The 12984-nt window shown below is 36.9% G+C and overlaps 1 protein-coding gene across 1 annotated transcript; it reads left to right on the top strand.

The window, feature by feature from the left end:
• Positions 1–8761: 8761 nt before the first annotated feature.
• Positions 8762–12440, top strand: LOC145051456 (receptor-like protein EIX2). The gene has a single exon (XM_078999430.1). It carries the CDS (start codon positions 8769–8771, stop codon positions 12126–12128), a length of 3360 nt encoding a protein of 1119 aa, XP_078855556.1. The 5' UTR covers positions 8762–8768; the 3' UTR covers positions 12129–12440.
• The last annotated feature ends 544 nt before the right edge of the window (positions 12441–12984 follow it).

Genomic DNA, 12984 nt, shown 5'->3' with positions numbered 1-12984 from the left:
TTCTTCTCCTGACACATAATCTTGTAGGTAACTTGGTGTTCTTCTTCGTCTTCCCTCCCCAGCTAAATTAATGCTAGGACTAGCATCACCATCTTGTTGGTGCTGTTCAGGTGTTCATGTTGTTCTTCTCCATGATCATCAATGAAGATGTGGTCTTCATCAAAAAAGTCATAATTTCCCCATGAAATTTCTTCTTCTACTCTGTCCTCCTCCTGACTTTGGTTCCAATTCCAGCCTTTATGCTCTTCAAAAATTACATCTTTGCATATGATGACCTTCATAGTATCAGGATTGATAAGTCGGTATGCTTTTGACTCTTCACTCACACCTGTTAGTACACAGGCTATGCTTTAGTTCTCCAACTTTGTTCGTTTTCTTTGGGTACGTGTACATATGCCAAACATCCCCATATTCGAAAGTGACTGACTGTGGGTTTTGAACCACTCCAAGATTCCTGTGGTGTCGTGTATGACAAAGCCTTTGTAGTGCTCCTGTTTAAGACATAGAAGCTCCAACATATGGCTTCAGCCCAAAACATCTTTGGCATGTTTTTGGCTGACAGAAGCATTACCACCATGTTGATCACAATTCTGTTCTTCCGCTCTGCAACTCTATTCTGTTGCGGTGTGAAACTTGTGATCAATTGCCTTTTGATTCCATGTTCTCTATAGAATGAGTCAAACTCCTTGGAGAGATATTCCCCTCCTCTATCTATTTGGAGTGCCTTTACCAATTTTACAGTTTCAGTCTCCACCTTCCTTTTAAAGTCTTTGAAGCTTTCAAAAGCTTGAGACTTTTCTGTCAACAGGTACACCCAACCTTTCCTACTAATGTCATCAATAAATCTTAAGAAGTACTTCTTGCCTGTATGTGAAATTGGTGTAATTGGCCCACAAATGTCAGAATGCACCAGCTCTAATATCTCCTTTGTCCGCCATGAGCTAGTCTTTGGCATTCCTTTTCTTGTCTGCTTTCCCATCACACAATTTTCACAAATTGACTCATCAATTGTGAGCTTGGGAAGGTCACGCACCATACACCATAGTTTGGTTGTATCATCATCACTTGAGTAAAGACAGTCAACTGTTCTCTGTTTAGTAGCAGTGTGAGTGTCCTCACTAAGAGGATACATACGATTCGTGCTCATTCCTGACTGGAACACCAAACCCTTTTTCGGATGAAACACCTTACATACATCGGATTGGAAGAGAAAGGATAGACCCTTTTGCTATACTTGGCCAATACTTAACAAATTGATCTTGAGATCAGGAGCATAGTATACCTCCTTTATGACATAAATCACTCCATTTAGCGTGAGTTTGACATTTCCTCGTCCTTCTACGGTCATTCGAGTATTGTTTCCGAGTTTAACTGTGTTCGAGAAGCTCAAATCCAGGTCTGCAAATCGCTCATAGTTCCCGCACATGTTATTAGAACAGCCGGAGTCCAAGAACCACAACATTCCTTTGGTTTCATCACTAGATTGTGCCATGAACAGCCTTTCTTCTTCCTCTTCTTCTACCAAGGGCATAATATCCTAATTTTCATCGAACCCTGGGTAATTTACCTCCTTTGCACTGGGACAACCTGTGACAATTGTAGCACTTAATTGTCTCCTTGTTCACAACATACCGGCCTCTGCCACGACCTCTTCCCCTGTATCAAGAACGACCTATTCCCCGACCTCTAGCAATTGGGCTACTGTCATTCGTATCAACCTTCAACGCGTGTTCTTCTTCCTTCTCATTTTTTTTGAATTTTTGTTCGTGAACCACCGGTGTGCTCTGCAGTTCCTCTATCGTCATCTGTTCAATTTCCTTCGATTCCTCAATTGACACCACCACAAACATGTATTTCTCTGTTAAGGTTCGAAGGATCTTTTCTACAATCTTGACATCGGTCATCGTCTCTCCGTTACTTATCATCTGATTGGAGATCGTTAATACCCTGCCAAAGTACTCATGTATAGTTTCGCTCGTCTTCATCTCCAAAATTTCGAAATCTCTGCGGAGCTTTTACAGCATGAACCTTTTCACCCTTTCGTTGCCTGCAAATCTCTTCTTCATGGAATCCCAGATTGCTTTGGAGGTCTTCCAATCAAGGATCTGTTCAAACGTAATTCGGTCAATTGCCTGGTACAGGTAATGTTTGACCTACATGTCTTTCATCCGCAATTCTTCAATTCTCTTCTTCTCAGCTTCACTCTGAGCAATTCCCACAGCAGGTTCTCTGATGCCTGGATCGATCAAGTCCCACACTTGTTTTGCTCGCAGCAAATTCTTCATCATCTAACTCCAATGTTCATAGTGACCATCGAAGATAGGCACCTTCAACTTATCATCATTCATCCTGCTCTCTCTCTCTCTCTCTCTCTCTCTCTCTCTCTCTCTCTCTCTCTCTCTCTCTCTCTCTCTCTCTCTCTCTCTCTCTCTCTCTCTCTCTCTCTCTCTCTCTCTCTCTCTCTCTCTCTCTCTCTCTCTCTCTCTCTCTCTCTCTCTCTCTCTCTCTCTCTCTCTCTCTCTCTCTCTCTCTCTCTCTCTCTCTCTCTCTCTCTCTCTCTCTCTCTCTCTCTCTCTTAGTGATCTTTTTCGCTCTGATACCACAATGAAAGAGTTTTTACTCTCAAATAGAACTCGAAAAATTGACAATTATTCATGAATGCCAATAGGCTTTAAATATAATACTAAGCAACGGAAATAAACGAAATTGACCTAAAAAATTGGAAGACTACTAAAATAAAGGAGCTGGCTTTGGACTCAGTATCCTCACGTGCACAACGTTCACTTGAATTGACTTTGCCCACCTTATGTTAAACTTAATTAAAACGTTAACTCCAACAAAGAAGACGTATCTGAAATTCCTCCTTCATTCTCTTCTGATTATGTTTTGTGTTCTGAATGATTCGGAGGATCGAACTCGAACAAGTACCAGTACTGATCCTCAAATTCGACAATAGCCACATCGAAGCTTTTACCATCTGCTGTAATCTTAACAACATCATTGATCTTCAAAGGGTACTCAGTGAGTATACCAATTTTAATATACGAGTAGTCCACCCTGGAATAAATATCATTGAGGTTTGAGATAATGCGACCAAATTTGTTTAATATTTTACTGAAATTGTCTTCACTCCATAGATTTATTGGCAGTCCGTTGATCCTGATCCAAGCTACTCTATTAGTGTTTCGTTCGTCCGCATAACTTTGTCTCGACCAGTTAAAGCAATACACCAATTTGTTTTTGTGCTTAAGAAAGGCATCAACCTCGACTGATATGGGAAAATGATGCGCAACCTTTAGACCACCCATGTACTTGATTTCAAAGTCTTCATCATTTCCCATCTTCAGCAAGGATTGGAGATGTCCCAGATGATCGAATGATGTTGCTTCCCCCAATGAGAGTTCGTTTCTTCAACCAATTCGGCATATGAGGTACCGACTGTAGCTGGAGTCACACGACCACTGGTTACGGTCGGCATCACCACTTTAGCAAACGATGTACTGTCTCTAAATCCATTATGAAATTGTACTTCTCCTATTTTTGATTATCTGCTTGTCTGTTCTACTATAACATTATGATTGAGAGTCTTCCTTTGGTATTTTGATATATTCACTACAAGAAAAGTCCTTTTTAGTGACCAATTTTTTAGTGAAAAGCAAAAATTTGGTCACTAACCACATCATTTAGTCACCATATTATAAGTGGTCACTGAATTTTGATGATGGTATAAATTTAGTGACGAAATCTATGATGGTTGTCACCAAGTGGTCACTAATCCGTAGAAAAAATTATTATTATTAAGTAATTTTATAACAAATATTATTGACTAAAATTAGTGGTTAGTGATTTGATATTTAATGACCAAAAATAGTTCTCACTGTATTGGAGACCTGGTGACCAGGAAATAGTCATCACTAGTTATTTATACAATATAAATGAATTAAGATATGGTATTTTCTTTGTTTATTTTTTCAACTAATACATTATATTTTAAATTAATGATTATAGACTCAAATAAAATATTAAATAGGTATCTGTAACATGCATTACAACTTCCTAATGCGTCGTGTCAATGTCCGCTTCATTTGTGTGTGTGTGTGTGAGAGAGAGATATTGATCCATGTTTCCAGTAAATATGTGGTACCAAATGGTACGCATATGTTTTTCCTCCCGTTCACCTCCTCTACACAACAACTAGTGTTCACCGAAGCCTTAAATCGACACACCTTCTCTCTCCGGAGCCCTAAATCGACACACATTATCTCTCCGGCAGTTCAACACGTCCTTCTTTGGTCCACCGACCTGCTTCACCCCTCGCTTGGACGCACCTCCTCACAGGTCTCACCCCTCTCTATCTATCTACTCTTGTTCTGATTATTTTTTATAAATGCAATCCTAATTTTTATTGCTTAACTGTTCATGTATTTTCAATCTAGCTTTGATTTTGAAAGCATCAATTGTTATTGTCGATTGATTTCTCACTGCATGATTAATTGGGAATGAATGCTTGGTCACAATCGACCTTGAAAATTCAATTGTGTAGCTGCAGTGCAACATCTAACATGTCCTTTGCGATTCTCACTCTTTCCCCCGAATCCCCCTGTAATTCGATTTCATTTTCAATTTGGTGGAAATCCTCTATATATTATAAACGCATTTTGATTTATTCTCGTTACAATAGTTGAATCTCGTTCTTCAGTATGATTTATGAACATTTGATGCGAGAAACATCATTTGCAATGACAAAAATTTGTCTGGCCATCTGTCTCTATTCTAGGTTTACATTTTGAAAAGCATCTTAAGAAATCTTTATACTTCAAGTAGGAAAAGGAAGATAGTCTGAATGCTAACTAGGATTGACATGAAAAACATCAAATTCAAGCTTTTTCTTTGAAATAGATGGAGTATTACCTCTTTTGTGTTTTTCTAGGGTAAAACATGAATTATATTTTCGTAAAAACGACCATGCTTACTAGGAAATTGAATGAATTAGTTGTTCTTGTTCATTCTGTAGATGTGGTAGGATCAATTATAAGCATTTGGATGCCACCCTTTCATCATTTGGGATTTTGTAAATTTAATCTTTGATACAAAAGGTACCATTTGTAATACAAAATCAATATATTATAGCCAAGAAACACTTCTCTTTCTTCTGTGTGTGTGTGTTTGTGTTTGTGTATGTGTTTTTTTTTATCTTTTGGGGTTTGGGTATTGTGATTTATATTATATGAGGTATTCTTTGGTCTACACAAGCAGAAGCAAGCTCCATTTTCATGGTGGCTTCATTATCCTTAGCATTAGAATTGGAGTTAGAACAAAATTTTATAGCATCAGCCAGCAGGTTTCGAGGCAAAATGGGGATAGAACTGAGGCAGATCATCACAGGGGTGCTTACAGTCACCATGTTTGTAACGCTTGGAAACATGATACTCCCATTTCTCATCATGTATGCTTCTTTCATCACTTTTGCTTGCTTATACACTATATATACATTCAAAATCAATTACAGAATCCATTCCTTATACATTATGATCTATTTATTTGCTAACTCACTTTAGTGAAGCAGATCGGATCGACTCAACATTTTGATGAAAATAATGATTCAGAGCAAAGCTTTGTACTATGACTCTTGGAAGTAGGAATCCGGTAAACTTAAGCATTGTTGGTATAAGCCAGACTTAGGTTAGTCTATTATAACTAATTCAAACTTATGTTGATTTTGTATCTTTTTATAGTTTTCCATTAAATTATGCAGAAGAGGCATAAGAATCCAAAGGATTTGTCATTTTCTTTCTAAATAATGGACCAAAATATCATGTCTCCATGGTTTGTTGACTTCATCTTGTTGCTTTTCCTTTTTCTGAATCTGTATTTAGTGTGATGTTTGACCATGACATGATGTTTAACCATGACAGATTGAGGTACTTAGATTGTTGATGCCTAAACAACTTCAAAGATTCATGTATGTAGCTCATAAGTCATAATATATGTTTTTGTATTACCACTAAAACGAATTTCATTGTTTACTTCATAATTTTTTCAGGTTCTTGGATGCAAATACCAAAATAAACTGCTTGAAATTATCGATTCCAGGTAATCATATATGTTTTCTAATCATTTTGTAACATAAATGCTTTAAAAATATTTCAATTAACATATTCTTTTTTACAGTGAATTGCCTGAATTTTTTCAGTCGCACGTGTACTTATGCAGATCAAGGAGGCCGTCTTTTATCTAATAAAGTTTTTAATTTTATTTATTTATTTTTTACTGTGTTTTATATATTCTTAGAGTTTTGTTTTAACAGTGAAGCAAGACGTGTATGACAGGTGGTTAAAGTTTTAAACAGTGAAGGAAAATTTGTTGTTTATGCTAAGCCTTAATTACCCATGGTTAGTTTTTTTTAATCTTGTTAATGCTATTTTCCTAGAAAATGTTGCATTTTTTTTAATTGTTTTGAGCAGATAAGAAGTGGTGATACATTGACAGCTGAGTCAATATAATGAATTATTCCTATCTTAGGTTGACTCCTATTTGTGAAGAAGTGGTGAAACCTTAAGTCACAAATTAGGTGGACAATTTGTAGCTTACATGTTAGATCACAAGGTTGTTAAAGATACAGGGCATAAGAGATTGCATTATTTTTAAGAAAATTTGGTTTTGATAAGGATATTGCTATTTATTTGACTCAATCAAGATGGGATAGTAGCATTGATGCTTTGAAAGAACTCTTCCCCAAATCTTTCACAAAGGTGAGACATAACAATAAAAGAACATTTGAATTTCATGATTTAATACAGATTATTGATTGATTGATTCCAAGAGGGAATAATGTCAATGGACAAGAAGTCAAAGTTTGTTGAATCTGAATATGAGAAGGTGATTGACTACTTTTACATATGTTTATAGATTGATGTAATCTTTTTAGATTTTCGTGGTAAAGAAGAGGCTGAATCCATCTTCTTTGAATATCATGTATAATCCTACCTTATACAAAGATGCATGTATGTGTTTTTACCTTTTAATCATTTATGTATTGTATATTATGGATTTTGTTTAAATTTGAGAATAGTTTATTCTTATCATTTTAGCTTTTAGTCATTTATGTATTGTATATATGTGAATATATGTGTTTTTACCTTTTAGTCATTTAAATATTTTTCATGCCAATTACTTAAATGCAATAAATAGCAACTAGAATCAGTGACAACTTTTTATTGTCACTAAGTTGGTAAATCAGTGACCACTTCTGATGGTCATTGATTTGGTAAATCAGTGACCACTTTTTATGGTCACCGAATAGACAAAATAGTGACAACTTTTATTGGTCACTGATTAGATAAAACAGTAATGACTTTCATTGATTAGTGACAACATTTTGTAACGAAACGGGTTGTCACATATTTAGTGACGGTATATTTTTGTCACTAATTAGTGACCACTTTTGTACTTTGGTCACTAATCAACTTTTGTGACAGACCTATAGTGACGAAAAGTGGCGACCAGAAGTTTGGTCACTAAATCACTTAGTGATGACTCTTTCCATTGTTAGTGACCATTTCATTTTCGTCACTAATTGACATTTTTTTGTAGTGATTTACTCTAAGCTTAACTTCTTTGTAGTCAATTCCATCGAGTTCTTTCTCTAAGGCACCCACATCTTTAATACCTATGAATCGAACAAAACCATAGTACTTTCAAAAATCTTTCGAAAACCATATTTCTTGGTCACCTCTGGCATGTTGTTCAGATACTATGTCGTTATCCTTTCAATCCTTGAGTTCCCGTTGTCTTTAGCCCCTCTCCGGTGAACTTCCGACCACAGGGTATCGTCGTGTCTCTTCATCTCCTTTTGTTGTAATGCATAATATTACCCTGTTTTGTTAAACGGATGTTTTTGTTTATCAGTGATAATTTGTTTAATGATTTGTATTTTTTATTTGTGTGTTTCAGTATTTATTGGTGCGTTTTCTCATTTTTTGTTGCGATATTTTAATTGCGCGCTTTTTCACTTTTTGGTGCGATATTTTAATAGTGCAGTTTTTCATTTTTTTTGGTGCAATATTTTAATAGTCTGGTTCCTCATTTTTTGGTGTGATATTTTGATAGTATGGTTGCTCATTTTTAGTGTGATTTCAAGTTTTTCCCCAGATATTTTAAAGTGCAGTTTGTACCATTTTCAAGTGTGGTGGGGAACCGAACCAACAAATAATGATATTTTTGATGTGGTGTTAACCTAATAATACTTTAGGCTTTATTTTGTATTTCATTTGTTAGTTTACAGTATTTGATGGTGCAGTTGGTTACCCGCACCAATTAATAATATTGTTGCGTCTTATTAACTCACTTGTGTACTAGTGACACTTATAACACTAATATCTCGAGGAAAACAACCCCACTGGCCCACAATTTGCAAATAGCAATTAGCGAGCCAGACTTTTATTGTTAAACTCTATGAATTAATTAATAATTCTGACCCGATGGTTACATTACAACATGCTTGAATATATTCGGATCTGCTGGATCGCTACTGTTTTTTTGCGTCTGTGTAAATATATTTTAGAAAAGATGTTTCTTTACGTCGTAACATGTAAAAGATCCATGATGTGTAAAGTGTACTTTTTTCAAGATAAGAGTTAGTGGGTGCTTTAGGCAAAAGCAGAATTTGAATACTACGTGTTCTGTGCATGGAAATGGCATATATCTATAAATCTTGACCTCATCATTGGTGTCTTCATGAAGAAACAGCAATCATGACTAAACTATGGATGGGTGGGTTCTTTCTCCTCTTCACTTTTGCAACCACAAACCTCACTTCTGGTTGCTTCCAACACGAGAGGGCAGCTCTTCTTCGATTCAAACACAATCTGTCGGACCCTTCTGGTCGACTATCATCTTGGAATGGAAACAACTGTTGCAACTGGCAAGGCGTTGACTGCAATAATGCAACCGGATATGTTACAAGGCTTGACCTCGGAACCGATTCTTCTGATCAGAAGTTAGAGGGAAATGAGTTGAATTCGTCTTTGGCCGAGTTGAGTCAACTGAGTTACATGGATTTGAGTGGGAATTATTTTGGCGGCAGCCCCATTCCTGAGTTCGTCGGATCGATGACAAAACTCAGGTATCTGAATCTTTCTTCCATGGGCTTTTCTGGCATCGTTCCTCACTCCATTGGAAATCTATCGAATTTGCGGGTACTTGATCTGAGTAATATGGAACTAGTTGTTGATGATTTCACATGGTTCTGGAGCCTTTTGTCACTCAAATCTCTTGATCTGAGTGAATTGAGCATTGTTAAAGCTCCAAATTTACACAAAGTGCTGTTGTGTATGATTTCTTCTTTACGAGAGTTGAGCTTGTCAGGTTGCAAGCTTTCTAATTCTCATTTCGATCGCATGCATCTTGAATTGAATCTTACACATTCCACCATTCGAAAACTTGATCTTCATTCCAACTTGTTCCACGGCAAGTTCCCTCTGTTTTTACGAAACTTGAGCTCCTTACAAGTTCTTGATCTTTCATTCAACGAACTGACTTCTTCGATTCCGTTCATGAACTACATTCAAGATACGGGGACCTGTCAGTTGAAGCAGTTGGATCTTTCGCACAATTCTATGGAAGGGAGATTCACGGGGCCATTGACCAATATATCCGAATGTCCCGAATTTGCTCTGGAGACACTGAATCTGAATGATAACAAGTTAGTTGGTGAAATCCCAAAATCACTGGGAAGACTTATAGCCTTGAGAGAATTGAATCTTGGACGGAATGAGTTAACTGGAAGCATCCCTGAAGCTGTGGGATGTTTAACAAGTTTGCAGGAATTATATCTGAATGGAAACAATTTAAAAGGTTCAATTCCGATGTTTATCAGAAATCTGCTCCTGTTACAAAAACTGGATTTATCTTCAAACCTGTTAAATGGGACCATCCCATTCTCCCTTGGAAGACTGTCAAATCTAGAAATCTTGTCTCTCGGATTCAATCGGTTTCGGGGAATCCAAGATTCTGGGGTTTGGAGACTGTGTCAATTAAAGCAATTGGATATTTCATTTAATTGTATAGAAGGGGAATTCACAGGGCCTTCAACCAATGCATCCGAATGTGCCCAATTTGGTCTAGAGACACTGAATCTAAAAGACAACAAGTTAGGTGGTGAAATCCCGACTTCACTGGGAAGACTTACGGCCTTGAGAGAGTTGAATCTTCATGGGAACGACTTAACAGGAAACATCCCGGAAGCTCTAGGAAATTTAACAAGTTTGCAGGAATTAGATCTAGCAATGAACAAGCTAACAGGTTCAATTCCTATGTCTATTGGAAACCTGCTGTTGTTACGAGAAGTACATTTAAGTTGGAATATGCTGAACGGGACAATACCATTTTCACTAGGACAATTATCGAATCTAAATTTCTTGTTTCTCTCCTTCAATTGGTTGTCTGCACTCCCATTATCGCTAGGAAACCTCTCAGAACTCGAGTATCTTGATATATCCAATAACCATTTACAAGGGCCTCTTCCTACCATTGGACAGCTTTCCAAACTTGATTATCTTGATATATCCAACAATTATTTATCAGGTATAGTCACTGAAGCCCATTTCATTAACACATCAATGTTAACATCCTTGGACGCAACCTCAAACTACAGGTTGAGCTTCAAGATTTCCCCGAATTGGAAGCCTCCTTTCCAAATAGGATACCTTCGACTTGGATCCTGCAAAATTAACTCAGTGTTTCCACCATGGATTCGAACACAAAAAAGACTTAATGTTCTAAACCTTTCAAATACTAGCATGTCTGGATCTCTTCCAGATTGGCTTGGCGATTGGCTTGTCCGGATTCCTCTCACATTCCTGGATCTCTCCAATAACTTTCTTAACAGTCCATTGACAAACCTTGTATCCAACCACAGCCCAAATTATTCTGCAATATTACGAGATTTGCTTCTTAAGAACAACCTCTTCAACGGATCAATTCCAGAATTGTTGTGTAATGTGACTCCACATATAATGGTTCTCGATCTTTCTAGGAATATGTTTTCTGGGACTCTTCCAGAGTGCTTCGGAATTCTCCAAAACCTGAAGGTTCTGATAGTAAGTTCCAACCAGCTCTCAGGTGTCATTCCAACCTCTCTCGGCAATCTTGGGTCATTATTACGATGGTTGGCTCTAAACAACAATAGTTTCCATGGCGAGCTTCCAAAAACTCTAGCAAATTGCACAAGGTTAGCTTTGTTGGATTTGGGTGAAAACCGATTCTTTGGAAACATACCAAAATGGATTGGTGAAAATATTAGGTTTCTGAATATCCTTAGGCTACATAAAAACAGCTTCACAGGTCCAGTTCCTGTAGAGTTGTGTGAATGCTCTGAACTCCAAATCATGGATCTTGGAGAGAACAAATTAACAGGAACCATCCCTCGGTGTTTCCAAAACTTCAGTGCAATGACCGGAGGGAACACGGGTTTAATGACCTCAGATAACTACAATCTTTTTACAACCTCATTTGAGCAGAGTTTGAGCCTGGTAATGAAAGGAGTTGTGCTCGAGTATACAGAGACCTTGAGATATGTTGTCAACTTAGACCTTTCGAGCAATAAACTGGTGGGGGAAATACCGAAGGAGTTGGTACTTCTTTCAGGATTGCATGGTCTTAACTTGTCTAACAATCACCTCACTGGTCGTATTCCGGATAGAATTGGTGATATGAATTCGTTAGAATCTCTTGACCTTTCTATCAACCATCTTTCAGAGATGATCCCACAAAGTCTGTCGGCATTGACATTTCTTAGCCATCTGAATTTGTCACACAATAACTTATCCGGAAGAATCCCAACAGGAAGTCAGCTCCAGACACTCACTGATCCATCCATATATGCTGCCAATAATGAGCTTTGTGGTAGTCCGTTGCCAATCAATTGCAACAAAGATGAAGTCCCAGAAACTGGAAGAGATATAGAGGAAGATGAAGACAATGATGGTGATGAGAAGATATCGATTTATGGTGCGACATGCGGTTTCACAACCGGGTTTATGGGAATTGTGGGAGTTCTGGTGCTTAAGAATAGATGGAGACTCGTTTTCTTCAAGTTTGTGGGATATTACATCGGCAAGAAACTGTGAAACAGAAAAGCAAATTACAATGCTTGATCAAACATTCCGATTTCGTTTCATGCCTTAAACGAAGGCTTGAATACAAAATAAATTGGAGTAGATCGAGCAACTCGTCTAAAAGTTCATGGACCGATGGGACCTTATGAAGCACGTAAGTTTTTTTGTTTTTATTTTGTGGAAATGTTAAATGCTTTTAATTTGGTGTCAAGTTTGCCTAAGTTTTTTTTTTTTTTTTTTTTAAATGTTTGTTTGAGTTTAGTTCCGATAAAAAAGACATTTGGACAGTTTTCTTGACAGTTTTTTACATTTCCCATAGATTTCCTACCGACATGTTTGTACAACTTTCCGACGAACAACATTTAGTGATAGATTCTTGAAACATATTTTTGTCAAATTCCGTCATTAATTGGACCGTAAATAATGCAGATTTAAAAGAAAACATTTAAAATCCAAATTTGATAAATAAATAAATAAACAAATAAAAATGCAGAAAAATCTAAATAAAGTCGACATGTTTGTAACAACTTTCCGAAAAATATCATTTAGTGATAGATTTCTGAAACAATTTTTTGACAAATTTCGTCATTAATCAGCTGTTAAATAATGCAGATTTAAAAGAAAACATTTAAAATCGTAATTTAAAAAAAAATGCCAAAAAATCTAATACAAAAGTTGGCTTGTCATCATTATTGTGCATGAGTTTCCACAACAATACCAAACAAACTTACAACTAAAGCCCAAGTCCGTCCACATAGATCTCTGCATAAGCCACTAATGAACATCATTTATCTGTTTTGAGCACTGTATTGTGTGTTTATCGCTCTTTTCACCTGACATTGAAGGCCCATATACCATATACATACTT

Source organism: Lactuca serriola, chromosome 5 (genome assembly GCF_051521515.1).
Source record: "Lactuca serriola cultivar US96UC23 chromosome 5, Lser_US96UC23_V15, whole genome shotgun sequence".
Taxonomy (NCBI): domain Eukaryota; kingdom Viridiplantae; phylum Streptophyta; class Magnoliopsida; order Asterales; family Asteraceae; genus Lactuca; species Lactuca serriola.
This window is presented reverse-complemented; position numbering and strand designations above follow the sequence as displayed.